Here is a 27,464-nt window from a genome sequence, read left to right as displayed (position 1 = left end):
GTCGTTCCGAGGAGGAGGGGCAGAGGCGCGCAGCCCTGAAGGGGCTCGGCTGCCCCTCGGACAAGGGGGGTTCTGCCCCGTAGTTAAATCTCCCACTCGAAGAGGGGCGGCCGCCTCCCTCTCTGCCGTAGCCCCAAGACGGACGGGGCGCAGTCGGGACGCCCCTTGGGGACGGCTGCGCCGTTCAGACCCGAGACGGGGCGCTCGGGCCGGCGGGGCGGGAGGGGCGGGGGGCAGGGGCCGAGGTTTGCTGAGGAGGGGGCGTGGGTGCGATACCGCCAGGGCTCAGGGACGGCTTCCACGGAGAGGCGGCTGTTCGCCCCGTTGAGCTTCTGGTTCTCACGCGCTGCCACGGAGGAGGCCAGGTTCCCCGGAGCTGTGGGTACTAGGAGCGCAGCCTGGAGAAGGGGCGCGCTGGGCCTGCGGACACGAGGTGGGCTTGTGCACGTGCCAGGGAAGGTCAGGCGGGAGCTCGCGCTTGGTCCCGGGGGCTGGGGGGCGGGTGGGGCGGGGGTGAGGCGAGTGAAGGGCCTGAAGAGTGGGCCGGGGGCCGCGTCCTGTGCGCCAGGGAGGAACACGGCGAGGCCGCTGGTGCCAGAGGTGCCGCGGAGGAAGCTGAGGACCGAAGGCGCCGGTGGGAGCCTGGCAGCGGCGGGAGATGACAAGCAGCAGGGCCCGGCGGAGGCGTTGGCAGTAAATGTAGGGCAGTGGGGTCGCAGCTCTTGTTCTGAGATGGGGAGATGAACACGGGTGTGTTGCTCAGATGGACTCCGTAGGGAGGCACGTATGGTGGGTGCAGCAGCAGGTGGGGAGCTGGTGCAGCCGCAGGAGGGGCCGGCATCCAGTGCGGAGCGTGTCCTGCTGCCTGTACTCGGTGCGCTGCACTCGGTGTGGAGCGCTCCTGCCTGCTGAGAGGCGGTCTGGGGGTGGCCTGTTGGTGGGAAGGTGCTTCTGATGTTGTTCCTGCTCAGGGAAGGGGGCGCCGGTTGGCAGCTGAGTGAGGGCGGCGGGAGCTGGGGGCGGTTTGAGGAGGGGGAGCGCGGGGCGAGATGCGCTCGGCCGCCTGGGCCCCTCAGGGGCCCTGGAGGTCAGAGAGCGCAGGTCTCAAGTGAGGATTGCTCCTGTTCCTTCTCTCCTGTTGTTCTGGGGGCGGAGCAGGGGCAGTTGTATTTTGGAAACGGCGTGCCCATCCGGTGGGCACCACAGAGTGCCAGGACGCGGGCAGGACTGCCGTGAACCAGGAGTTCAGCTGCGCAGGAAGGGCCTAGGTTTGGGGGGACGCGGAAAAGATGGATCAGTGAATGGTAGGCCCTGTGGCTGGAAGCGTCCTTGGCGGTGGGGCCTTAGAGGGGCGAGCTGGAGGGACGGGCGACGGTGGTCGGCAGCCGGGGCCCCCCCACGAGAGAAGCGGGAGAACAGCGTGACCAACACCGGCACGCGCTGTAGCTCCGGCCGTTGTTGGGTTTGCCGTGTGTGTACATGTGTTGCTGAACCATTTGAAGGTAATTGCAGAAATCGTGGCTTCTTGCCCCTAATATTTTGGCATTTTCTTAAACGGCACTGGCTTTTTGTGTGATTTTTAATTTTTGTAGAGCTCCCCCACATTCTGGATTTAAATGCTTTGCGAGGGAGGTGTTTGCCGTTCTCAACAGTTGCACCTGTTGATAACGGCTAGTTCTAGGGTTTGCCCAGTGAGGTGGAAGGGACTGGGTCACGGGTGTCCCAGCAGGTGGGGTCCAGGACAGGAGTCCCTGGGAGGGGTGGTGGGAGGAGAGAAAGGTGAGGGGAGCGAGGGTGCCTCTACCCTCTGTACTCGGGCTGGGGCGGCGCATCTGTGCGCCCCGGAGGGACAGTGGTGAGCAGTCTTCTGTGGGAGCGTGTGGCTCCAGGCCCAGAGCGGCGTCCCCGGGAAGGTGATGGAGGGCCTTGGCTGCTGTGCCTGTGAGTTCCTCCCCACTTCTGGCCGCCCTGGTAACTCTCCTAGAAAGCGGTTTGTTTTACACTGTGTGTTGTGCCAAGGGTGGCGTGTGTGCGTGTGCAGTTCACGCCTAGAAGACAGGCTGTGTGTGTGAGTGTGTGTGTGTGCACGTGCAGTTCAGTCCTGGAAGACAGCCTTTGTTTGTTGACTCGGCCCCTAGTGACAGGTGAAAAGAGCTTAAATGAACACACTTAAAGATTCCCACTGCAAGCTGAGGTTTGTTCACTGCATTCACTGTGTCCGTATGTAAACCAGCACTAATTCTATATTCACATTTTCCTCACACTGTAGAATTCATCAGTTCGACCTCAGAAGAGTCAGATTTCTTCGGGAACCCAGGTAGAAAAACAGAGAAAGAATTATCTGCCAACACCAGGTAAGATAGTTGCATGATCTTTTTATAAAATACTTCAGGAATTTCAAGAAGGAAGCGTTTACACCCACCTTGAGTACACACGGGATTCATCACTGAACCGGGTGCATCCTGCTGCCGCTGAGCTCGCACGCGGCCAGCAGCCCCGTCTGATGGTTCCTTCTTTCCCGCGTCCTGTCCCGAGAGCAGCGTGGTGCTTCCTGCCCCATCCGTGCACTTGACCTCGTCCTTGCCCCTCGTTACCTCTCGCCCTCTTGCCCTCGTTCCCCGCTGTGAGCTCTTGCCGTGCAGCTCCATGTGTATCTGCCACAGGGAAGTTTTCCTGTTGATGCCATTCCGATGGCCCCGGATGGTCGCAGAATAAGCCCGGTCCCGAGTCTCCAGCACACGTGGCAGGAGGAGAATGTGGGTTGCATCATGTTGGTGCCACCTTGGGTTTGCCCTTCGCAGAACTCTTGTGCCGGTTGCTTTCTTCACCCTCAGCAGAGTGTCCGCATTCTGCTTGCCGAGACTTGATCTGCTCAGATTTTAAAATCTTGACCACTGAGTGTGAAATGAATTTCTTTTTTAGTGTTTAATTTTTTTGCTTTTTGGGGCCACACCCGCAGCATATGGAAGTTCCCAGGATAGGGGTTGAATTGGAGTTGCAGCTGCTGGCCTACACCACAGCCACAGCAACTCGGGAGCTGAGCCATGTCTGCGACCTGCGCCACAGCTCTGAGCAATGCCAGATCCTTAACCCACTGAGCAAGGCCAGGGATCGAACCTGTGGCTACTAGTCGGGTTCGTTAGCACTGAGCCACAATGGGAACTCCTCTCTTTTTTATTTTGACTTCTTTTATTATTGTTGACTACAGAGCTCTGTCGCTTTCTGCTGTAAAGTGACTCAGTCTTACGTGTGTATACATTCTTGTTCTCACGTCATTCTCCGTCATGTTCCATCACAAGCGAGTGTGTATAGTTCCCTGCGCTACACAGCAGGAGCTCATCGCTCATCCAGTCCAAACGCAGTAGTTCACCAACCCCAGACTCCCAGTCTGTCCCACGCCCAGCCCCCCCCCCCGGCCACCGCAAGTCTGCTCTTCATGTCCATGAGTTTGTTTCTGTTCTGTAGGTGGGTTCATTTGTGCCATGTGTGAGATTCCAGATGAAAAGTGATGCCTTATGGTGTTTGTCTTTCTCTTCCGACTGACTGCACTTAGTATGAGAGTCTCTAATTCCATCCATGTGGCTGCAAATGGCATTAGTTTTTTCTTTTTTATGGCTGAGTAGTAGTCTGTTGTGTATATATATATATGTACCACATCGTCTTAAACCATTCATCTCTTGATGCACATTGAGGTTGTTTCCATGTTTTGGCTATTGTGAATACTGCTGCAGTGAACACAGAGGTGCATGAATCTTTTTTTTCTTTTTCTTTTTAGGGCTGCCTCTGAAGCATATGGAGGTTCCCAGGCTGGGGGTTAAGTTGGAGCTACAGCTGCTGGCCTACACCACAGCCACAGCAACTTGGGATCCGAGCCGCGTCTGCAACCTGTACCACAGCTCACGGCAGTGCTGGATCCTTAACCCACTGCGTGAGGCCAGGGATTGAACCTGCAACCTCATGGTTCCTAGTCAGATTCGTTTCCGCTGCGCCACGATGGGAACTCCCCAAGACTTCTTAAATAATGGGTAAAGGACAGCAATTCACAAAAGAAGAGTGAAGTAAGGAAATGTTTGACCATAAAATTGGGTAAATTCTAAGCTTTCACTTGAGGAGTAAAACTAACTCTGGCAGTTGTATTCTAACAGGCGATCCGTCTCGAAGATCCAAGTCTGTGCCTGGTGATGTGGGCAGTCGGGAGAAGGGACAGGTACATCTCTTTATGTTGTCATATGGTCACACAGATTACGCAGGCTTAAAGCTGATCAGTTAACTGGCTTCATTTTCTAAACCATTTATAAAGGAGGCTCTCGACGTAACACTGTAACCATTTTCTGTATGACACCAGCACTCTTCTTGGGATTCTCGAATAGCAGACTCCTGGCTTTTGACCCAAGTGTAAGTTGCAGTTGCTTCACATGTGTGGTACATGCCCTGTAGGACAGACCAAGAGTCTCTTGTCCTTGCAGACGGCCTCACCCTGGGAGCCCCCTGAGCCAGTGAGCTTTCCAGATCCTGAAAGCACGGAAGCGGATGAAAAAGAGAAAAAAGAAGAAATTCAGGGAGAGATCAGCCATCCTGATGGAAAGGTGAAACTTTTATTTTTAAGCAGTGATAATGCTATAAAAATAAAACGTGGGTTAAGATAGAGGTTAGAGTTGGATTCTCAAATAATGGCTCTTCAAGGCTGTTGATAGGGCTGAACGTAACCGTGGCTTGACCCTCTGGACTCCCCTGCAAAGGCTCCGTGTGGTTTAGGTGCCATTTCTAGTTTAGAGAAGCAGCAGAGGAAGGAATGCGTCCGGAGGAATGAGAGGACAGGACCAACCGTCAGGAGGAGGTTGTTAGGCTTCTCCTGGACTGACTGCTGTAGGGCAACCAACTCTTGATGATGATGGTTTTCTTCTTTAGAAGAATTCCCGCTAGTGAGCAAAAAGGAATGATAAAATTCACAATCTGATGAAGTAGAGGTTCCAGGCAGCCGTCATCCGTGGCCACGGAGACCTTAGGTGAAAGGCTGACGGGTGGAATGATGCGACCAGTCAGTGCTGAGGTCAGGGGGCAGCTTCGTACTCGCCGCGTTTCTGGACGTGCCGCTGCACGGGGCCCACAGCTCGTCCAGAGAGTGATTCAGCTGGAACAGACTCAAGCTCTGAGAGCCAGCTACGGGGCTTTTTAAGGAAAAACGGGGCTATGAGAACATGTTAAGTGACCCCCTAACGGGAAAGCAATCAGCCCAATCCAGACTGTGGGAAATTTCACATGGTCAGTGACTCTGTCCCTTCACCAATTCGAATTAAAAAGGGTGAAAGGAGAGGACTTAAAATTGAGATTAGGGGAGTTCCCTTTGTGGCACAGCAGAAACAAATCTGAGGAGTTCCCGTCGTGGCTCAGTGGTTGATGAATCCAACTAGGGACCATGAGGTTGCGGGTTTGAATCCTGGCCTTGCTCAGTGGGTTAAGGATCCGGCGTTGCCGTGAGCTGTGGGATAGGGTGAAGTCTCGGCTCGGATCCCGCACCGCTGTGGCTCTGGCATAGGCCGGTGACTATAGCTCCGATTTGACCCCTAGCCTGGGAACCTCCATATGCCACGGATGCGGCCCTAAAAAAGGCAAAAAAACCTCCAAAAACAAATCTAATATCCATGAGGATGTGGGTTCGATCCCTGGCCTTGCTCAGTGGGTTAAGTATCCATTGTTGCTGTGGCTGTGGTGTAGGCTGGCAACGGTGGCTTGGAGCCAACGGTTCCCTTGCCTAGGAACCTCCATATGCCGCAGGTGCAGCCCTAAAAAGAAAAAAAATTGAGATTAGAGACACTTATCACCCAGCTGTTGTTTTTGGCCTTTGTTTTGATCCTGATTCAGGTAAACTGAATTTATCGAAAACGATATGGATGGTTCTGATTGATGAAGGAATTGCAGTTAGGCTGATAATGGTTTTGTTAAAAATCCTTCCATTATGTATAGTAGTTGAAGCACTTACAGGTTAAGTGATGGCTGCAGTTGGCTTTAAAAAAAACCACCACCGGGGGAGTTCTCATTGTGGCGCAGCTGAAACAACCCCAACGAGTATCTGTAAGGACACGGATTCAATCCCTGGCCTCACTGAGTGAGTTAAGGATCCGGCGTGGCTGTGGCTGGCAGCTGTAGGTCCGATTTGACCCCTAGCCTGAGAACTTCCATGTGCCACGGGTGAGGCCCTAAAAAGCACACACACACACACACACACACAAAAACCCAAAAGACAAAACGCAAAATACCACCACCAGAGTTTTTGTTTTGGGGGAATAGGTGACATAAGAATGGCGATATGTTGATACGTGAAGTTGATTATTATGAGTTTATTAATGTTTCTCCCTTTGGGAATGTTTTACCTTTTATCTTGGAAAATTTTTTCCTTTTTTTTTGGTCTGTTTAGGAAGTTCCCAGGCTAGAGGTCGAATCAGAGCTGCAGCGTCTGGCCTACACCACAGCCACAGCCACAGCCACACCGGATCTGAGCTGAGTCCATGACCTACACCACAGCGCACGGCAACGTCGGGTCCTCAGCCACTGAGCGAGGCCAGGGGTCGAACCTGCGCCCTCGTGGGTGCCAGGCAGATTCGTTTCTGCTGAGCCACGCCGGGACCCCCCTCATGGAGACATTTCCAAGCGGGTAAAGGGGTAGGGCTGTTTCTGTCGCGAGATCTCGGGAGGACGTTCTCCGTGGTGACAGCCTGGCTCTCACCTTCCGTAGACGGAGGTGCTTTACAAAGACGGGCGCCGTCTCATCTCGTTTCCCAACGGGACTCGAAAGGACGTGAGCGCCGACGGGAAGACGGTCACGGTCACCTTCTTCAACGGTGACGTCAAGCAGGTCACGCCCGACGGGAGAGTGGTAGGTGGCCGCGCCCGCGTCGCCCGCGCCCGCAGTGCCCGCGGGGAGCCGCGCTGACGCCGTGTCTCCGCAGGTTTACTACTACGCGGCCGCGCAGACCACGCACACCACCTACCCGCAAGGGCTGGAGGTCCTGCACTTCTCCTCGGGCCAGACAGGTGAGCGCCCGCTCTGCCCTCTCGTGGTCCAGCCCCTTCCCTCACACCCAGCACTGACGAACCCCTCTCGACACAGAAAGACATTTCCCGGATGGAAGGAAAGAGATCACGTTTCCCGACCAGACTGTGAAGACCTTATTCGCTGACGGGCAAGAAGAAAGCATTTTCCCAGACGGCACCATTGTCAGAGCGCAGCGGTAGGAAACCGGTTGGGGTTGGGGTTGGAGCTTCAGTTTGCAGCTTTCAGTACCAAGCGAGGGTGAAAAATACCAAAACCTTTGCATAAGGCACTCAGAATGTTCAGTGGGTTCAGAGTGCGCGAGCAGGTGAGATGTGTTTTCAGCGTCCTGGAGTGTAGGACTCGTGTGAGATAAAGAGAGTCTGTTATCTAGTCAGTCTTTAGCCTCAAGACCAAGGGAGCCTGTAGAGCAGTTCGCACGAAGAGGGCGTGTGGGGGACCTGAGCGCAGTGACCGAGACACCACGCGGGAAGCGGCCCTGCTGCTGCGGCACGAGAAGCGCACGGCGGCCGCAAGCAGGTTTAACTGAGATGCTCTGTTCCGATTTTCTGTCTCTCGCGTCCCAGCTGAAGTGCTTGGGACCCATTTCTTAGAGACCGTTGATTCAGAGAGTCAGCAATCTCTTTATTATTAAGTTTTTCTCTTGTTCTTTTTTTGCTTTTTTTAGGGCCACACTCGTGGCATATGGAGGTTCCCAGGCCAGGGGTCTCTTTATTATTAACTTTCTTGAAGTGAGAGGCTTTTTCAGTCCACAATAAAGAGCATCTTCTAAGCACCATTTTAATGAAAACCCTGGTTTATGTCTGTCAACCCCGAGTCCTGTTTTCAGCTCTGACCCCACCTCTTGTGGAGTGTGTCAGTTTCATACCCAGTAACTTGAATTCTATGGTAGAAACTTGGCCCCAAGACAAAGTAAAAACACTACCGTTTAAAGTATTTACTTATTTAAATCAATAGTACTGTTTAATGTAGGATCTTCTTATGGTCATGACTGTTTTGTTCCCTTAACACGGTCTGAAACTTTACCTGCTGATCCCCTAAACCTGTGTCGTGTACTGAGTCCTGTCAGGGGCCTTTCAAAAGGTTCTGACTCGTGATTGACGTTTTCTGTAACAAAAAGAGAACGTGACAAGTTCCCTGTACTCATCGCTCCATCTTAGAGGGTAACTCATGGCTGGTCTTTTTTTTTTTGTCTTTTTAGGGCCGCACCTACGGTACCTGGAAGTTCCCAGGCTAGGGGACGAATCGGAGCTGCCGGCCTACACCACAGTCTCAGCAGTGTGGGAGCCGAGCCGCGTCTGCGACCTTCGCCACAGCTCCCGGCAATGCCAGGGATTGAACCCACATCCTCTTGGATACTGATTGGGTTCATTACCACTAAGCCACGATGAGAACTCCCAGAATTGTTCTTAATTGATGTGTGACATATATATAACTTCAGTTTCAGGTATCCAACAAAGATATGGGATTTGTGGAATTGCAAAGTCATCACCTCACAGAGCTTAATGGCCACAACCTTGGCATATAGAAGTTCCTAGGCCAGTGACTGAATCCGAGCCACAGATGCAGCAACATCGGATCCTTAACCCACTGTTCTGGGCTGGGGACCAAATCTGCACCTCTGCACCGACCTGAGCTATGGCAGTTGGATTCTTTTTTTTCCTGTCTTTTTAGGGCCACAGCGACAGCATATGGCGGTTTCCAGGCTAGGGGTCTAATCAGAGCTACAGCTGCCAGCTTACACCACAGCCACAGCCACACCATATCCAAGCTGCATCTGCGACCTACACCACAGCTCACGGCAACGCCAGATCCTTAACCCACTGAGCAAGGCCAGGGACTGAATCCACAGGCTAGTCGGATTCGTTTCTGCTGCGCCAGGACGGGAACTCCTGCAGTTGGCTTCTTAACCTACTGTGGGGGACTCCTACATGTTTTTTTGCGACGCAAACTTTTAAGATTTAGTCTCTTAGCTTTCAAATATGCAATACACTCAGGATTATTTTGGCACTTTTCACTTACAGTGTGGTTCTCACACTTAACTGTCCATCAGAATCACCTGGCGGGATTGCGCAAGTGCAGGTTGCTGGGCCCCACCCAAAGAAGCTGCATCTGCAACACACCGAGGGTGCCAGGCTAGGGGTAGAATCAGAGCTGGAGCCACAGCCACACAAGGTCCAAGCCACATCTGCAACCTACACCACAGCTCACGGCAACGCCAGATCCTTAACCCACTGATCAAGGCCGGGGATCGAACCTGCATCCTCATGGGTACAGGTCTGGTTTGTTACCACTGAGCCACAACGGGAACTCTGCTTTGCATTTCTCCAGCGCTCCCAGGTGAGGCTGACCCCCCGGGATCACACTTGACAAGGCAGTGGCTCTTTAACACTCTTATGTGGCACAAGGCCACTGTGTCCATATGTAATTTGAGAAATAGTCAAAAAGCAGCCTGTGTTTTTAATGGCACATGATACCTGTATTTGGGATTCAGTTTCAATACCCCCACACCCATCAAGCAGTCACTGTGGCGTCAGCTCTTTCCGCGTTCTGCTTGCTGGGCCTGTTCCTTCAGGACGGGTCTTCACTCTGAACACGTGCCTTCCCAGGAGCACAGCTCCTCTCCAGCCTGAGGAGGAGCAAGCATTCGGGTGGCCTTAACTTAGTGAAAGAAGGAAGGTCCAAATTGAAAGACATTGTAATACAGTTCCCTTTTTTAAAAAAAATTTTTAAGAGGCACAACACATGCAAAGTTAAAGACATCTAAGACTGTTGTGACGAAAACATTTATTTAAAAAACTCTGGAGGGCACGCAGAAGAGCTGTTCTCATCCCTGGAACTGTCTGCCTGCCGCAGAAACACTGAGGGAAGAGTGTGCACAGCAGGTGTGGTGCGGGGACAGGAGAGAAGGAAGAACTGCTCGAGCCTTCCTGGTGTGTGGTTCCTATTTGTAAAGAAAGTAAATTCTATTTTAAATTTACAGAGATGGAAACAAAATCATAGAGTTTAGTAATGGCCAGAGAGAACTACATACCAGCCAGTTCAAGAGACGGGAATATCCAGACGGCACTGTGAAAACTGTGTATGCAAACGGCCATCAGGAAACAAAATACACATCGGGTCGCGTACGAGTTAAAGACAAGGACGGCAACGTTCTAATAGACACGAGATTGTCATGATCCCCGTGTGACACATCATGAAAACAACACTAACTTGATTTTCTGGTTAAACGTGCGTTTCTTACGGATTCTGTGCTTTAACTGACATACTCTGTGTGCGTGTGTTCAACTGGAAAAGAGTGTTTGGGTTATCAAATAAAACTTGATGCTTCTTTTTATGTTGTTTCCCTTTGGCTGCCTTGTCCTCTTTGGTTATAACCTGTAGAGACGTGCGTTAAAGGGGCTGCTTTCACTGGGTGGACGGAAGGTCAGGAAAACCTCCAAGTACAGCATCCAAGAGACGTTCTCACTGCCATTCACCATGTCAAGGTCTTGCTCGGGAGGTTTACCGAAGGAGGAAGCTCATTTCTCCAGTCAGCATCCTACTGTGCAGTTAAACTAGTGCTACAATCATAGCAGCATTTCATCTACCACAGCGGTTACAGATGAGAAGTGAAAACAACAAATACAAGTCTGGCAAACAAGAATACAGTAAGAAGAGTTCACTGTGCCAGAGCAGATCAGTCTCGTAAGGGAAACAGCTACCGCGAGGCTGGGGGTGGAGCTGTCAGCCTGGGGCCCTGAGATGGTGGGAGGTGAGAAGCAACCAGGTGCCCTGCCGTCGTAACCTGTACGACTGGGCTGACAGGAGCAGGTTGACCTTGAAGGAGGAGCAAGTCATCTCAAGTCAGTTTACATGTTTGGTCTGTCGCTTGGTGTATTGGTGTAATTTGACACCAGTGTTGGCAATAACTCAGTTTTTTTTAACTATCACTAAAATACCAACAGGTTGATGATGAAATCAAAGAGGAAATTGAAAAATGTAGTGTGATTTTGACAAATGACAGAACACCAACCATATAAAATCTATGGGATGCAGCAAAAGCAGTTCTTGGAGGGAAGTTCATAGCAATACAGGCCTTCCTCAAAAAACAAGATAAATATCAAACAACCTAACTCTAAAGAAGAATTAGAGAAAGAACTGAAGTCAGCAGAAGGAAATAATAAATATCAGGAAATAAAACAGAGACTTAAACAACAACAGAAAAAGTCAGTAAAACTAAGAGCAGGTCCTTTGAAAGGTTAACAACAAACCTCTTGCCAGACTCACCAAGGAGAAGAGAGAGAAACCAGTAAGAAATTAAAAAGGAGAGGTATTCTGGGAGTTCCCGTCGTGGCGCAGTGGTTAACGAATCCGACTAGGAACCATGAGATTGTGGGTTCGATCCCTGGCCTTTCTCAGTGGGTTAAGGATCCGGCGTTGCTGTGAGCTGTGCTGTATGTTGCAGATGCGGCTCGGATCCCACGTTGCTGTGGGACTGGCATAGGCTGGTGGCTACAGTTCCGATTAGACCCCAAGCCTGGGAACCTCCATATGCCACAGGAGCAGCCCTAGAAAAGGCGAAAAGACCAAAAAAAAAAAGGGTATCTGATTCTGCAGAAACAAAAAACCTTGAGACTACTAAGAACAATTCTGTACCAACTCGTTTGATGACCTTTTCTAGAAATGTACAGCTCACTAAAAGTGAATCAGCTCACCAGAAGTGAATCAAGAAGAAATAAACAGACCAATTACTAGAAGGCAAATAAAATCCCTAATTAAAACAACTCTCTGAAGGAATTCCCTGATAGCTCAGCATCTTAGGGAACCAGTGTCACTGCTGTGGCTCAGGCTGCAGCTGTGGCGTGGGTTTGATCCCTGGCCCAGGAACTTTTAACAAGACATTAGCAAGCTGAATCCAACGCCACATAAAAAAGATGCCACACCAGCTACCAAGTGGGATTCATTCCAGGGTCACAGGGATAGTTCACACACAGGTCAATCGATGCGATACACACACGACACGGTCATCTCGATGGATGCAGATAAAGCACGTAACCAGATTCAACATCCGTTCCTGGTACGGCCTCTTACCGCAAGGTTCCCGTTGTGGCTCAGCCGGTTAAAAACCTGACGTGCTGTCTGTGAAGACGCGGGTTTGATCCCTGGCTTTGATCAGCAAGTTAAGGATCTTGTGTTGCCGTGAGCTGTGGCACAGCTTTCAGATGCCCTCGGATCCAGCATTGCTGTGGCTCGGCACAGGCCAGCAGCTGCAGCTCTAATTTGACCCCTAGCCTAGAAACTTCCATATGCTGCAGGTATGGCCTCAGGTGGGGAAAAAAAAAAAGGCACAAGACAAGGATGCCCACTCTCAACACCTCTATTCAACATAGTACTGGAAGTCCCAGCCACAGCAACTGGACAAGAAAAAGAAAACGTATCCAAACTGGAAGGGAAGAGGTACAACTGTCATTATGTGCAGATGACATGATACTATATATAGGAAACCACAAAGAGTCCTCATGAAAACTAGAAGAACTGATAAATGAATTCAGCCAAGAAGGAGGATACAAGATTCACATACAGAAGTCAGTTGTACTTCTTTATTTTATACACACACACACACACACACACACGCCTTTTAGGGCTTGTGGGTGTGGGTTCCCAGGATAGGGGTTGAATCGGAGCTGTAGCTGCTAATCTACACCATACCCACAGCAGTGCAGGATCTGAGCCATGTCTGTGACCTACACCACAGCTCATGGCAATGTCTGATCCTTAACCCACTGAGAGAGGCCAGGGATCGAACCCATGTCCTCATGGATACCATTTAGATTCATTTCTGCTGAGCCATGATGGGAACTCCCAGTTGCACTTCTTTATGTTAAACAATGAAATACTAAAAAGGGAATGAAAAAAATCCCTTTCAAAATTACATCCATGGGAGTCCCGTTGTAGTGCAGCAGAAACAAATCTGACTAGTATCCATGAGGATGTGGGTTCAATCCCTGGCCTTACCCAGTGGGTTGGGGATCTGGCGTTGCCGTGAGCTGTGGTGTAGGTAACAGATGAGGTTTGGATCCTGTGTTGCTGTGGCTGTGGCGTAGGCCAGCAGCTATAGCTCCGATTCGACCCCTATGCTAGGAACTTCCATGTGCCTTGGGTGTGGGCCTAAAAAGCAATAAATAAATAAATAAAATTGCATCCAAAAAAATTAGATGTTTAGGAACAAACCTGACCAAAGAGGTGAAGGTGAAAGACTGAGAACTGTTAAAACACTGGTTAAATAGATTTTAAGATGGTACAAAGAAATGGAACTATATCCCATGGTCCTGGATTAGAAGAAGAATTATTGTTCAGAAGGCAATACTACCCAAAGCAATCTACAGATTTTAGGCAATCCCTATCAAATTACCCATGACATTTTTCACAGAACTAAAATAATTCTACAATTTATATGGAACCACAAGCAAAGCAATCCTGAGAGGAAAGAAACAAGGCAGGAGGCCTTACCCTCCCAATTTCAGACAGGACTGCAGAGGTGCAGTCATCGCACTACTGTACCTGGAACGGACGGTCCACAGGGACCTGCTCTACAGCCGGGGAAACTCTATCCAGTGCTCCGTGACCATCTAGAAAGGAAAGGAGTCTAAGTGCATGGACGTGTGTATATGCATAACTCATTCACTCTGTTGTACAGCAGATTCTCACAACACCACATGTCATACCTCAATAAAACTTTAAAAGATGGAAAAAGAGACAACCTACGGACCGGGAGAAAATATGTGCAAGTAATGTAACTGACGAGGGCTTAATTTCCAAGATATCAACAGCTCATACAACTCAATAATACCAAAAAATCAAATAACCCAATCAAAAAATGGGCTGAAGACCTAAACACACATTCCTCTAAAGAAGACAGACAGACAGACGACCAATGGGCACATGGGAAGATGCTCAAGGGAGATCTCATCGGGGCTCAGCAGACGTGACTCTGAATAGGATCCACGAGGCGTGGGTTCAACCCCTCGCCTCGCTCAGTGGGTTAAGGATCTGGCGTTGCCGTGAGCTGCGGTGTAGGTCACAGAAGCGGCTGGTGTCCCGTGTTGCTGTGGCTGGGGTGTCGGCTGGCAGCTGCACCTCTGAGTAGACCCCTGGCCTGGGAACGTCCATGTGCCACAGGTTCGGCCCAAAAGAGCAAAAAAGAAAAGATGGTCACCACCAATTATTGGAGAAATAAAATCAAGACTACAATGAGGTGCCACCTTATCCCAGTCAGAACAGACCTCATTAAAGAGTCTACAGTGCTGCAGACGGTGGGGAGAGACCTCCTATCACTACTGGTGGGAATCTAGTTGGTGCAGGCACGTGCAGACAGTATGGAATGGAAGTTCCTGAAAAGCCTAAAGAGAGTTACCACAGATGGTCTGGCAGCTCCTCTCCTGGGTATGCATCTGGACACAGCGATACATGCACCCTCTGTTCCCAGCAGCGCTGTTTCTAAGAGCCAAGACACGGCAGTGATGACAATGGTGATCAGCAGATGAAGGGATAAGGATGACGTGATATGTGCACACAATGGAATACTACTCAGCCGTCAAAAGGCAACAGTGCCATGTGTGGCCACAGGATGGACCTAGAGATGACGACACTACAAAGTCAGAAAGAGAGAGACAAGGGGGCACAGTCTTTAAGGCATTAGCCTTCTGCGGCCCCCTTTGCCTGGGGGCAATGAAGCAATAAAGGTAAAGAGACAGACAGACCAACGGAACAGAGCAAAGAAACCGAAATAAACCCGAGACACCTTTGGTCAGTTAATCTTTGACAAAGGAGGCAAGAATAGAAAATGGGAAAATGACAGTCTCTTCAGCAAGTGGTGCTGGGAAAACTGGACAGCTGCATGTCAACCAGTGAAACTAGAACATGCACTCACACCATGCACAGAAATAAACTCAAAACGGCTTAGACTTGGAGTTCCCCTTGTGACTCAGTGGTTAATGAATCTGACTAGGAACCACCCTGCCCTTGCTCAGTGGGTTAAGGATCCGGCGTTGCCGTGAGCTGTGGTGCAGGTCACACACAGGCTCGGATCCCGCGTTGCTGTGGCTCTGGCGTAGGCCGGTGGCTACAGCTCTGATTCGACCCCTAGCCTGGGAACCTCCACATGCTGCAGGTGTGGCCCAAGAAATGGCAAAAAAATAAAATAAAGACTTAGGCTGAAACCTAAGACAAAGACACCACAAAAGCCTAAAAGAGAACATAAACAAAACATTCTCTAATATCACCATCCAAATGTTTGCTTAGGTCAGTCTCCCAAGACAACAGAAATACAAACAAAACAAGCCAATTGGACCTACTCAAACTTACAGGCTTTTGCACAGCAAAGGAAACCATAAACAATGTGAAAAGACAACCTACAGAATGGGGGGGAAGCAGCTGTAACCGATGCAACTGACAAGAGCCTAATCTCCAAAATTTACAAACAACTGATGCAACTCAACCGCAAAAAACCAAACAGTTCCATCCGAAAATGGGCTGAAGCCCTAAATAGACATTTCTTGAAGGAAAAACATGGGTGGCCAACAGGCACATGGGAAAAAAAGGCTCAACACCACCAATTATTAGAGAAATGCAAATCAGAACTACAAGGAGGCACCACCTCACACCAGTCAGAATGGCCATCATTAGTAAGTCTACAAATAAATGCTGGAAGGGTGTGCAGAAGAGGGAGCCCTCCTGCACTGTCGGTGGGAAGGTAAGTTGGTACAATCACTATGGAGAACACTACGGAGGTTCCTCAGAAAACTAAATAGAGAACTACCATATGACCCAGCAATCCCACTCCTGAGCACATATCCAGACAGAACTTTCGTTGAAAAAGATACATGCACCCCTCTGGTCACAGCAGCACTGTTCACAATAGCCAAGACATGGAAACAACCTAAATGTCCATCCACAGACGCATGGATTAAGAAGATGTGATACAGAGAGTACCTGTCGTGACTCAGCAGTAATGACTCCCACTATTATCCATGAGGATGTGAGTTTGATCCCCGGCCTTGCTGAGTGGGTTAAGGATCTGGTGTTGCTGAGAGCTGTGGTGTAGGTCACAGATGCGGCTTGGCTCCTGAGTTCCTGTGGCTGTGGTGTAGACCGGTAGCTGCATCTCTGATTTGATCCGTGGCCTGGGAACCTTCCATATGCCTCAGATGTAGCCCTAAAAAGCAGAAAATACAAAAGCAGTACATATACACAATGGAATACTACTCAGCCATAAAAAGAACAAAATAATGCCATTTGCAGCAACATGGATGGAACTAGAGGCTCTTATACTAAGTAAGTCAGAAAGAGAAAGACAAATATCACTTGTGTCTGGAATCTAATATATGGCAAAAATGAACCTATCTATAGAAAAGAAACAAACTCATGGAATTGGAGAACAGACTTGTTGCCAAGGGGCGGTGGGGTGGGGTGGGGTGGGGTGAGGACTGGACGGACTGGGAGTTTGAGGTTAGTAGATGCAAACTACTGCCAAACTACTGCATTTGGAGTGGAGCGGATAAGCAACAAGATCCGGCGGTGTAGCACCGCGAACTAGTATCTAACCACGTGTGACGGAACGTGATGGAGAAGGAGGAAGGAGAGAGAGAGTGCGTGTATGTGTGACTGGGTCACTGCTGTACAGCAGAGACTCACAGGACACTGTACCACAACTCTAGTAAATGATTAAAAAACAGAAAGACAAGTAGCATATGACTCACTTACACATGGAATCTAAAATATGACACAAGATGAACCTACAAAACAGACTCATGGACAGAGAGAACGGACTTGTGGTTGCCAAGGGAAAGGGGCAGGAAGTGGGATGGACGGGGAGTTTGGGGTTAGCAACATTAACTAAATTCAACGGCCTATTATAAACTATAATGGGAAAGAATATAAAAAAAGTACACATATGTATAACTGAGTCACGCTGCAGTGTAGCAAAACTAACATTATGAATAACTATACTTCAATTTTATGTATTTATATTTTATTAATAAGAATTTGTTCTTGGAGTTCCTGGTTGGGGTGGAGTGGAAACAAATCCGACTAGGAACCATAAGGTTGTGGGTTTGATCCCTGGCCTTGCTCAGTGGGTTAAGGATCCAGCAGTGCCATGAGCTGTGGTGTAGGTCGCAGACGCGGCTCGGATCTGGCTTGCTATGGCCGTGGGTGTAGGCTGGTGGCTACAGCTCTGATTAGACCCCTAGCCTGGGAACCTCCATATGCCACGGGTGTGTCCCTAAAAAGCAAAAAAAAAAAAAAAAAAACCACTTTGTTCTTAGTTACACTCCTCACGACTCATTTTCTTTTTTTTTTTAGGGCTGTACCCGTGGCATATGGAGGTCCCAGGCTAGGGGTCGAATCGGAGCTACAGCCGCCGGCCTGCACCGTGGCCACATCAATGCCGGATGCAAGCCACATCTGTGGCTTACATCAAAGCTTGTGGCAAAACTTGACCCTTTAACCCCCTGAGCAAAAGGCCAGGGATCAAACCTGAACCCTCACAGGATACTAGTTGGGTTCTTAAGCTGCTAAACCACCAATGGCAACTCCAACTACACTTCAGACTTTTAAAAAGCTACATGTATTCCTGTTGTGGCATGAAGGATCCTGAGTTGTCTCTGTAGTGACTTGGGTTCAGTTCCAGGCCTGGCAGTGGGTGGGTAAAACATCTGGTACTGCTGTAGCTGTGGCACGGGTCACAGCTATGGCTCTTATCCGATCCCTGGCCTGGGAAATTCCACATGCCATGGGTACAGCCGAAAAAAATTAAAAAATTAAAAAAGCTGTGTTTATTACCTACAGATGATTTAACAACTGAATAGGAGTTCCCATTGTAATACAGTGGGTTAAGGATCCAGCATTTATTTCTGGTGGCTCTGGTTTGATCCATGGCCTTGTTCAGTGGGCTAAGGATCCGGCGTTGCCGTGAGCTGTGGTGTGGGTCGCAGACGCAGCTCAGATCCCACATTCCTGTGGCTGTGGGGTAGGCCGGCAGCTGTAGCTCCAATTTGACCCCTAGCCTGGGAATTTCCATATGCTGCAGGTGCGGCCCTAAAAAAAGACCAAAAAAAAAATTTTTTTTTTTGTTTTTCTAAGGTTACCACAAAAGGGGAAAAGATAAATCAGACTAGGAAGGGTACACATCTGACAAAGGATTAGTAAGCAGAATACATAAAGAATTTCTAGTAGTAAAAATAGATAATACGAATAACTCAATAGACAAATGGACAAAGGATATGAATAAGCAATAAACAAGTGACTACATCACCGAATGCATGTTACAACGAGATTCTTTTTTTTACTCTAGGGCCATAAGCTGGCACACAAAACATACTGTCACACCACATACTGGTGAGGGACTCAGACTACTGACGGTGGAGTTAGTGGGTAAAATCACTTTCTGGAAAGCAATTACCTCATGACCTAGTAAACTCCACTAATAAATACATTTACTAGAAAACCCCTCACTGGTATATGAGGTCCTACAATAGAATACTTGTAATTGAGAAAAGCCCAGTAACAACCTAATTATCTAACAACGGAATGTGTACAGACGGATGTAACAGTGAACGCGCATCAATCCACCAACACGGCTCAACAGTGGCAAGAAGGCAGGAGGACAGAGGTAACCGTGATCCTGCACACACCCAGGAATAGACAGGCGCAGCAGGTTCGCGAGCAAGCTCAGCGCTGCTGCAGCTGCATCACAGCTTGCAGCTGTGCCTTGCATCTGATCCCTGGTCTGGAAACTCCATATGCCGTGGGGCAGCCAAGAAAGAGAAAACAAACAAAACAGAGTGACACTGACTCTTGTTGCGGGATGCATCCACAGACACCCGTCTAAGAGTGACAGTCACCAAATCCACACTAGAGTTCATCTCTGCAGGGCAGGGAATGAGTAGAACGGGGGCCTACAGCTGTGCTGAGAGTCTATTATTTCTTAACCTGAATATCCATCAGTTATAAAATGAACTAAATAAATATGTTTTTAAAATGTGCTGTAATATTTTATTTAAAATTATAGTAAAATAAAAGAAATACTGAAAGCAAATATTTATTAACTTTTCTCAAACAATTCCTAACAGTGGAACATGTAAGAAGAAGAAAAAAAAAAAAAGGCCCGCATTACTGCAGAACAAGTCAAGAAAAATAAGCCTAAAGTGGTCTACATATAACAGACACCTTTCTTCTGGGCTGTTCAGGTGCCCCGTACTGCACACCTGAAACACAAAACAAGTGTTATTTTAAACCTTTGCTTAATGTTCCAGTCGAGTTACTGAAACATTTCTGTGACTGGATGAAGAGCCCTTTACTGAACCACTTCACTAACTCTGTTAGGACACTGACTACTCGACAGTGCTATACGCGCACCACATACGATGCGCCTAAGTTATTGATGGTGCCCCTTCCTTCTGCTCATCCCCTTACCCCATAACCACCCGGTACTGTCAACAGTCAGAATTGGTACAGCCGTGGCCCCTCTCTGATACTGGTCCTCAACAGGCAAGAAGGGCCTATGGAGGAGAAATCCGGAAGAGAGATTCCTGTTGCGCTTTGCTGTCAATCCTTTGAGACATCAAAGAAAAGCCAAAGGTGCCTTTTGGGGCAATTTCGTAGGAATCTCTGCTCTATGGCGTACATGCCTTCTGCTGAGTGTAAGGTGAAAGAGGTCACAGTACTTACATCATTCGTCTTCGTCTGCAAGCCCCATCTCCACTAATGACATATGAACCGGATACTGTTCATCTTCATACAGGGTCACTATGTGTTCTGGTACCTGAGCCTAAAATCAAGACAGTTGTCAGGAAAACACGATTGCGTCTTTGCTGCCTGTTCCTCCCACAAACGGTAAGAGGGACAAGGCATTCCTAAGATTTGTAATTTATACTCCGTACTTTCCAAAGATATTTGTGATGGTTTCTTGCTAAATCCCATTCTTTGCATCTTTTACTTTATTTAAACCGTTAACTCCCCCTCGGAGTTCTCCTAGATTGAGCCAACGGACCTCCATCCTGCCGTCCCTGTCAAGATCCATTTACGCTGCATATGGAAAGCATAACTTGATGCATAAGGTGAACCAACGCTGAACTGTATTCACAGAAGTGAGCACACGTGCATCTACAGAGCACTTACTTGCCCTGCTGCAATCTCCACTGGCTCCTTGAGAAATGCTGCACACACTGTTTATACCACTGCATACACAGAAGCACAGCATGTACAAAGGTCTCCAAAAAGCACTTTCTAGTAACGGCACTGCTTCCTTAAGAGCCCACTCTTGCCACGGCCGATTTACCAGAAATCCCCACATGAAGGCAGGGTGGGCTCCAACGGCCATGGTGAGGACTAGGGTGAACTCAAGAGCACGTTCCCATCGAAGGGACTGCCGCACCAGTCCAGCTGTCACTCTGGGAGTCAGAAATAACCGACTTTGGTTTTTTTTTGGTAAAAATTTCCAATTTCAAAACAGCTTTATTTAAAATAAAATAAAACAGCTCTGCACTAGATCAAACATGGGTACAGGCCAGACCCTGCCAGTGGGCCACCCTTTGTGCCTCGTCTCTCAAATAGGAAGCACAATTATACTAAACATGACCTGGATTTTCTTATTTGGATTTTCTGATACAGGTTCTACTTCAGTAAGCAAATCAAAATTACTACAATTGGGAGTTCACATCGTGGTGCAGTGGTTAACGAATCTGACTAGGAACCATGAGGTTGCAGGTTCAATCCCTGGCCTTGCTCAGTGGGTTAACGATCCGGCGTTGCCGTGAGCTGTGGTGTAGGTTGCAGACGTGGCTCGGATCCCTCGTTGCTGTGGCTCTGGTGTAGGCCGGTGGCTACAGCTCCGATTGGACCCCTAGCCTGGGAACCTCCATGTGCCGCAGGAGCGGCCCTAGAAAAAAAGGCAAAAAGACAAAAAAAAAAAAAACAAACCAACCAAGACATCATTGAAACAAGTCTTAAAATGCATCCTGAAGTATTTACAGCATTATATGCTTTTAAAGCATCATTGCATCTACAGCTGCTTGGATAAAACAGCGCTTTAGAAAGGTAAACAGTTTATAGTAATTGTTTCCAGTTATTCTTGAAATAGCTTCTCAAGCATTTTGGATAATTACCATGGAAGAAGCATAAAGCTGTTTTCCTTGAAGACAGTCTATCATAGCCCACAAAGCTTCCATGCTCCACTTGGGACAATACGGTATTCTTGCCTTTCCTAAATCTCTTAAGGGAGGTTTAAATCCTGCCAAGAGAACCTTCACAGCTCTGGCTGGATACTGCATAAGACGAAGAGGAATTTGACGCAGTCTGTCAGAAAAGAAATTCTTAAATTAAAATGTTAAGAATATCACAATTAAAATAGAAAAGATAAAGAACGTCACAATTAGGAGAAAAGTTTATGACGTTGGATCTGGCAATGAGTTCTTGGGCATGACACCAAAAGCATGAGCAACAAAAGAAAGAAATTTGATGACATCAGATCTGTAGTCAACTGAGATAAAATAAATGGCAACCTACAGAATGACAGAAAATACACATTAAAACAGACATTTCTCCAAAGTGCCATAAACAGCCATCAAGCACATGAAAAGATGCCCAGCATCACTAATCATCAGGGAAACGCAAGTCAAAGCCACACATGATACCACCTCATACCTACAGGATGGCCGCTACTGAAAACAAGAGCTCCAAGAGTTGGTAAGGATACAAACTAGAACCCCAGACACTTGGTGGGAGTGAAAAGGGCTCCTGTGGGGACTGCCTGGTGGTTCCTCACATACTGACAACAGGATGAGCACATGATCCCGCAACTCCCCTTCCACGCAGACTGAAAGCAGGGTCTTGAAGAGGTGTCTGTATGCCCATGTTCACAGCACGATTTACAACGGCCAGGTATCCATCGATTGGGCCCATGGATAAATAAAATGCGTTCCATAATATGATGGAATAGTATTCAATCTTAAAAAGGAAGAAAATTCTAACACATGCTAAACATGGCTGAACCAAAGTGAAATAGGCCAGCTACACAAAGACATGTGGTACCAAGAAGAGTCGAAGTTGTAGAGAGACAGAAAGTAGCACGGTGGCCGACGGGCTGGATGTGGGGGGAATGAGCAGTCATTTAACGGGTCGAGATGGCTTCAGCTTTGCAAAATGAAGCGTTCTGGAGACTGGCTAACAGTGGGTAGAGTTAACACAACCTAACTGTGCATTTAAGAATGGTTAAGAGGGTAGATTTTATGACATATGTATTTTATCACAATTTAAAAAATACTACAAACAACAATAAAAACCCCCAGAAAATCACAATGCTGCAAGGATGTGGAGAAAACAGAACGCCTGTGGGTTGCTGGTGGCAATGTAGCTACTACAGCTGCTGTGGAAAAGTGTGGCAGTTCCTCAGCAAGTTACACACGGAATTCCCGTATGATCCCACTCTGAGGAACGTACCCCCAAACAGCTGGCAGCAGGGCGCAAACAGCTCCTTGTACATCAGTGTCCACAGCAGCATGGTTCACAACCAAGTCCACCAACAGGTGACCAGTTTATCAAAACGGGTACATACGTGGATGGAATACTGTTTAGTCACACAAGTGATGCAGTTCTAACACATACAATGAAAACATTCTAAGTAAAAGAAGCCAGACACAAAAGGACAAATATTGTAGGATTATACCGTAAGAAGACCACAAAAGCAGCAATTCATACAGAGGAGAAGAGAGATCGCCAGGCGCTGAGGAAAGGGGTGGAAAGTCACTGCTCCCCGCGGACAGTCTCTGTCTGGGATTATGAACAAGTCCTGAAAACGGACGGCAGCAATGGCTGCACAACAATGTATTAAATACTTAAAGATGGGTAACATGGTAAGTTTCTTCTCTTTTAAAAATGTATTTATTTATAACATGGTAAATTTTTGTAATGTACACTTTACCACAATAAAAAACCTTTACGTTAAAAAGTTCCCGATATATAAACAGCTTTAAGATAGATTTTTTTTTTCTTAAAAAAAAAAAAAAAAGCAAAGCCAGGAGTTCCCCTCAGGGCTCAGCAGAAATGAATCTGACTAGTATCCATGAGGAGGCAGGTTTGATCCCTCAAGTAGTTTAAGGACCTGGTGCTGCCCTGAGCTGTGGTGCAGGCCGGCAGCTACACCTGTGATTGGCCCCCTAGCCTGGGACCCTCCATATGCCTTGGGTGCAGCCCTAAAAAGACAAAAGACAGAAGAGAAAACCACATCTTTTCAATGATTGATTTTTCATACAATAGAAAACTAAGACTCTTAATTCAATTAAGTTAACTTTTTTGGTTTTTAACCTGTTTATTGTCAGCTTTTCCGTTGATCCATAATCAACAAATTGTACCAGGACAGCTAGAGGATTAAATTCTTTAATGGAAACAATCTTTGCTCTGTACCATAAGCCATCATCATATTCTGCAAGGCAAGGCATTTCTGAAAAGAGAGAAAAAGAGGAAAATCACACTGCATTTTCTTAAAAATCAGAAAACAAAAAACTCCAGTAAAGTACAAGGTGAACACAATCACCGTATACCCATTATTCAAAATGAAGCCTGACGCTGGCTTGTGTTCTTTTTTCTGTTTACACTTTATAAACCTCGTTTTTCTGACTCCTGAAGCAGAGAAGGGTTTGAAGGCTGCTCTCCTGCCCTCAGAGCCCCTGGTTCCTCCACGGCCCCTTCTGCTGCCCCCACTCTTAACTCCCCAAATGTCTTCTCCTTTGGGCTACTCTCTCCTATGAAGCATAGTAAAACGGTTTGTTATTCCTTTGTCTTCCTCCAACCCGTTCTCCATAAAACCACCAGAATTTTAGAAGAGAACTTCAATTCCATTTACTTCTAGTTTGAAATTCTTCAGCGGGGAGGTCTCTGGTAGCTCAGTGGGTTAAGGATCTGGCGTTGTCACTGCTGTGGCTCCGGTTACCTGCTGTGGCACGGGTTTGATCCCTGGCCCAGGAACTTCTGCATGTCATGGGTGTGGCCAAAAAAACCCCAAAACAAACAAACAAACAAACAAAAACTTCAGTGGCTTCTGAAGTGTCTGCAGTGGCATCTGAAATGTCTGCAGTGCCAAGTCCTTCGACCTAAACTCCCAAGGTTCTTCACAACCTCCTCCCACCACATACCCTCGACATGTGTCCTAAACAGTTACCTGAGCCCCTACTTTAGCTCAGGGCTGTTCCCCATTCTAGAATGTTCCCCTGTGACTTTTTATGAAAAACATCTATCTTCTTTCAAACATCAGCGTTAACATGACCTTGAGAAAGCTGACGGCTCCTTGTCATTGCTTCTCTGGGACCCTGGGCATGACACACACAGAGCTTTAGGACGAGCTGTCATTTTCACACCCTCCTTGGTTCACGCATCCCTTCCCGTGGCCCCCGCCCTCGTACATGCACAAGCACCATCTGCATTCTTCACACGGTATCTGGTGCAGACACCTGCTCAGTAAAAAGTCTGCTAATGAAAACCACACCTGAGTAAAACTGCAGGAAAGATCAGTGTAGTATGTACTTCCTCGTCTTTTTATGATTTTTTTTCTTCTTCTTTTTAGGGCTGCACATGCTAGGGGTCAAGTTTGAGCTAAGCCGCCAGCCACAGCCACAGCCATGTGGCATCCGAGCCCAGTCTGCAAACTACACTATAGCTCATGGCAATGCTGGATACTTAACCTACTGAGCGAGGCCAGGGGCTGAACTCGCATCCTCACGGATACTAGTTGGGCTTGTTACTGCTGAGCCACCATGGGAACTCCTTACACATGCGTTTACATTTCAGAGTAGATGGCACAGACCCCAAGTCCCTGTCCTCTCCCACGTCCACCTGCCCTTTATGTTATCAGATCCTCTTCCACATAATTCCCACGAAGAAAAGTGGGGTGGTGGGCAAGCGGCACTGGATACACACTTTCCTTCTTCTGACCACACCCACGGCACACACAGGGTCTTGGGCCAGGGACTGACTCCAAGCCGCAGCTTTGACCTACACCGCAGCTGTGCAATCCCAGATCCTTTAACCCACTGCACCAGGTGCTGAAGAGCTGTAAGCAAGTCCTTGAGCATACAGAGGCTATCAGCAGAACAGGAAAGCATCTCGTCTGATACCGCTGTCTGCACAGGAGACAACAGTTAACAGCCCCTTCCAGCTTTTAGCATTTCTAGTCTTGAAACATGGCTGAAGTTTCAGCTCAAAATAAAACTTAAAAAACCCACCTCGTTGTCATGGTATTTTAACCCACAGAACAATTCCTTCAGCAGAGATTCCTTCTTCACACAGACATATTTGATAGGTGCTTGCCTTTGAATCAACTTGTACATATGCATACTTGAAAACAACTTTGCCTGGAGTTCCCGTCGTGGCACAGTGGTTAATGAATCTGACTAGGAACCGTGAGGTTGCAGGTTCGATCCCTGGCCTTGCTCAGTGGGTTAAGGATCCGGCGTTGCCGTGAGCTGTGGTACAGGTAGCAGACATGGCTCAGATCCTGCGTTGCTGTGGCTGTGGTGCAGACCAGAGGCTACAGCTGCGATTAGACCCCTAGCCTGGGAACCTCCATATGCTGTGGGAGCGGCCCTAGAAAAGGTAAAGACAAAAAAAAAAAAAGACAAAAAGTTTACTTGAAGAATAACTACAGAAAATGCACCAATAATGTAAGTACAGCTCTGTGAATCACCGCATTATCCACAGGTTGTGTGACTTGCCTTGAGACAAGAGTATACGTAACGTGCAAGGACTGCTGCTTCCAGACGTGACTGAGTTTACACAGAGGGCAGTCGTGACTTAGCGCTCACTCACTTAATGAGTGTTCACGACCTACGAGCACCTCCTTGTCCAAGGTGCCCCTGTAAGCGCGGGCAGTTCAGCGGCGCACAGCGCTCCCGTTCCCGTTCCGGGCAGAGGGAACACCAAGCGCTGTTTATCAGCCAAACATGGGTCATGAGTGATTAAAATCTCATTACGTCAAGTCAGGTGAAGACACAGCTGATATTCTCCTTGGCAAAAATACCCTCTGAGGGGCACAAAATCCCGAGAAGGGGCCCCTCTGTACAGCAGGTCCTCAGAGGTGTAGACAGCACTCTTGGTGTTCAGGACTGTCAACACCAACCAGACGCACTGTCCTCGTGGGAGAATCTCACATATTTAATAAAGATGGTAAGACGGGTTAGCAAGGAAAAAAAGCAGGACTTGACCCATTCTGACAGGACAGGACATAATCTGAGTTCCTCGAACCCCACACCAAAATCATCAGTTCAGGTGGCTTCTAATTAACTGCCATTCAGGTCTGAGTAACAGCTCACAATCTGAATTCCTGGCAAAACCTGAAGCTTAGAAAAACCATCTTCGCACACTCGACGTACAACACAGCCTCAGTTCTGGAAAATCAAAGCGCCCCTAAGCAAGAGGGTATGCATGTCAAGTGAGTACGATGAAAAACACCAGTTAACCTTAGAAATGGCCCAGTGCCACCAGCACCGGCACAAAACACCGGCTCCATCCATAGCCCATTCTGGTCAGCCAGCCAGCACCTGCTCGGAAGTCCGTCAGAGGAGGGGACGTCTCTGCAGCCTCGTTGAACCTCCGCAGTGTCTCCTCCAGGCTCTCGGACTCCGGCCCTGAACCAACCCCACGGTCGTCCGTGTTGCTGTGCTGGTTAAACGCCTTAGAGTTTTCTACAGAATCAAGGCAAATATACACCTAAGTGGGGGAGGGAAGGAAAAAACCATTCAGATCCTGTCATTTTTAGTTCACAGTATGGACAAAACTGCTGCAGGACGGCCTCCGAGGACGGCGCCCCAACGCTTGGAGAGTTCCTGCCATCAAACCAGAGACGGCCCCTGACTGCTGAGCTCAGACTGGGGAAGCAGTGGCCTCTGCCTTGGTGGTGCCGTCCACGACTGCCCCGCAGGGAGGCAGGCCGGCCGACGTGCAGGGCCAAGGAGGGGCCCGCAGGGCAAGGGGCCCAGACCTGGGTCCTGCAGCAGCACCTCCCCCACCGCCACTGCACCCTTGAGAGACCCTGAGCCCACCAGGCAGCAGCTCCTGGACTCCTGGCTTTCATGTCTCTGGTTTTAAGCTGCCTACTTTGGGGTAATTTGCTATGCAGCAGTAACTACTACTAAGTGATTAAAAATGACTATAAAAACCAACAGTTTACACCACTCTGCTCCACGGCAAAATTCTGGAGCCAATTCTGTCTCTGAGAGCACGGTTTGCTGTGTCATTAGGCTGAAGGGCTTCCTTGCCACTTGACCTGTCATTTCTTTCTCTCTGGGAGCCAAGCCTACAGGACAGAATCTTCGTTGGTGTGCTTGTCCATCGGCCAGTATTTACGGAGTGCCTACTACTCATTAGGCAGTATTCTGGGTTC

At 48.4% G+C, this 27,464-nt stretch overlaps 2 protein-coding genes across 3 annotated transcripts in view; one reads left to right on the top strand and one right to left on the bottom strand.

Annotated features, from left to right (window-relative positions):
- Window positions 1–10,388, top strand: part of CENPJ (centromere protein J) — a 54,603-nt gene extending 44,215 nt beyond the window's left edge. For both annotated transcript variants that reach the window (XM_047756048.1, XM_047756047.1), the window contains exons 11-17: window positions 2,270–2,354; window positions 4,146–4,207; window positions 4,467–4,586; window positions 6,734–6,874; window positions 6,948–7,032; window positions 7,109–7,229; window positions 10,035–10,388. In XM_047756048.1, coding sequence (XP_047612004.1) covers window positions 2,270–2,354; window positions 4,146–4,207; window positions 4,467–4,586; window positions 6,734–6,874; window positions 6,948–7,032; window positions 7,109–7,229; window positions 10,035–10,230 — 810 coding nt within the window. In that variant the 3' untranslated portion in view covers window positions 10,231–10,388. The remainder of the gene's footprint in view (window positions 1–2,269; window positions 2,355–4,145; window positions 4,208–4,466; window positions 4,587–6,733; window positions 6,875–6,947; window positions 7,033–7,108; window positions 7,230–10,034) is intronic.
- A 9,375-nt stretch (window positions 10,389–19,763) lies between these two features.
- The window catches only part of RNF17 (ring finger protein 17), a 118,499-nt gene continuing 110,798 nt past the window's right edge, over window positions 19,764–27,464 (bottom strand). Inside the window, exons 32-35 of the mRNA XM_047756014.1 lie at window positions 26,623–26,791; window positions 23,396–23,531; window positions 21,199–21,388; window positions 19,764–19,862 (exon numbers count right to left, since the gene is read on the bottom strand). Of these exons, the coding sequence (XP_047611970.1) occupies window positions 19,764–19,862; window positions 21,199–21,388; window positions 23,396–23,531; window positions 26,623–26,791 (594 nt within the window). The remainder of the gene's footprint in view (window positions 19,863–21,198; window positions 21,389–23,395; window positions 23,532–26,622; window positions 26,792–27,464) is intronic.

This window comes from Phacochoerus africanus, chromosome 13 (genome assembly GCF_016906955.1).
Source record: "Phacochoerus africanus isolate WHEZ1 chromosome 13, ROS_Pafr_v1, whole genome shotgun sequence".
NCBI lineage: Eukaryota > Metazoa > Chordata > Mammalia > Artiodactyla > Suidae > Phacochoerus > Phacochoerus africanus.
The sequence above is the reverse complement of the archived record's forward strand: the minus strand, read 5'-3'. Positions and strand labels throughout refer to the sequence as shown.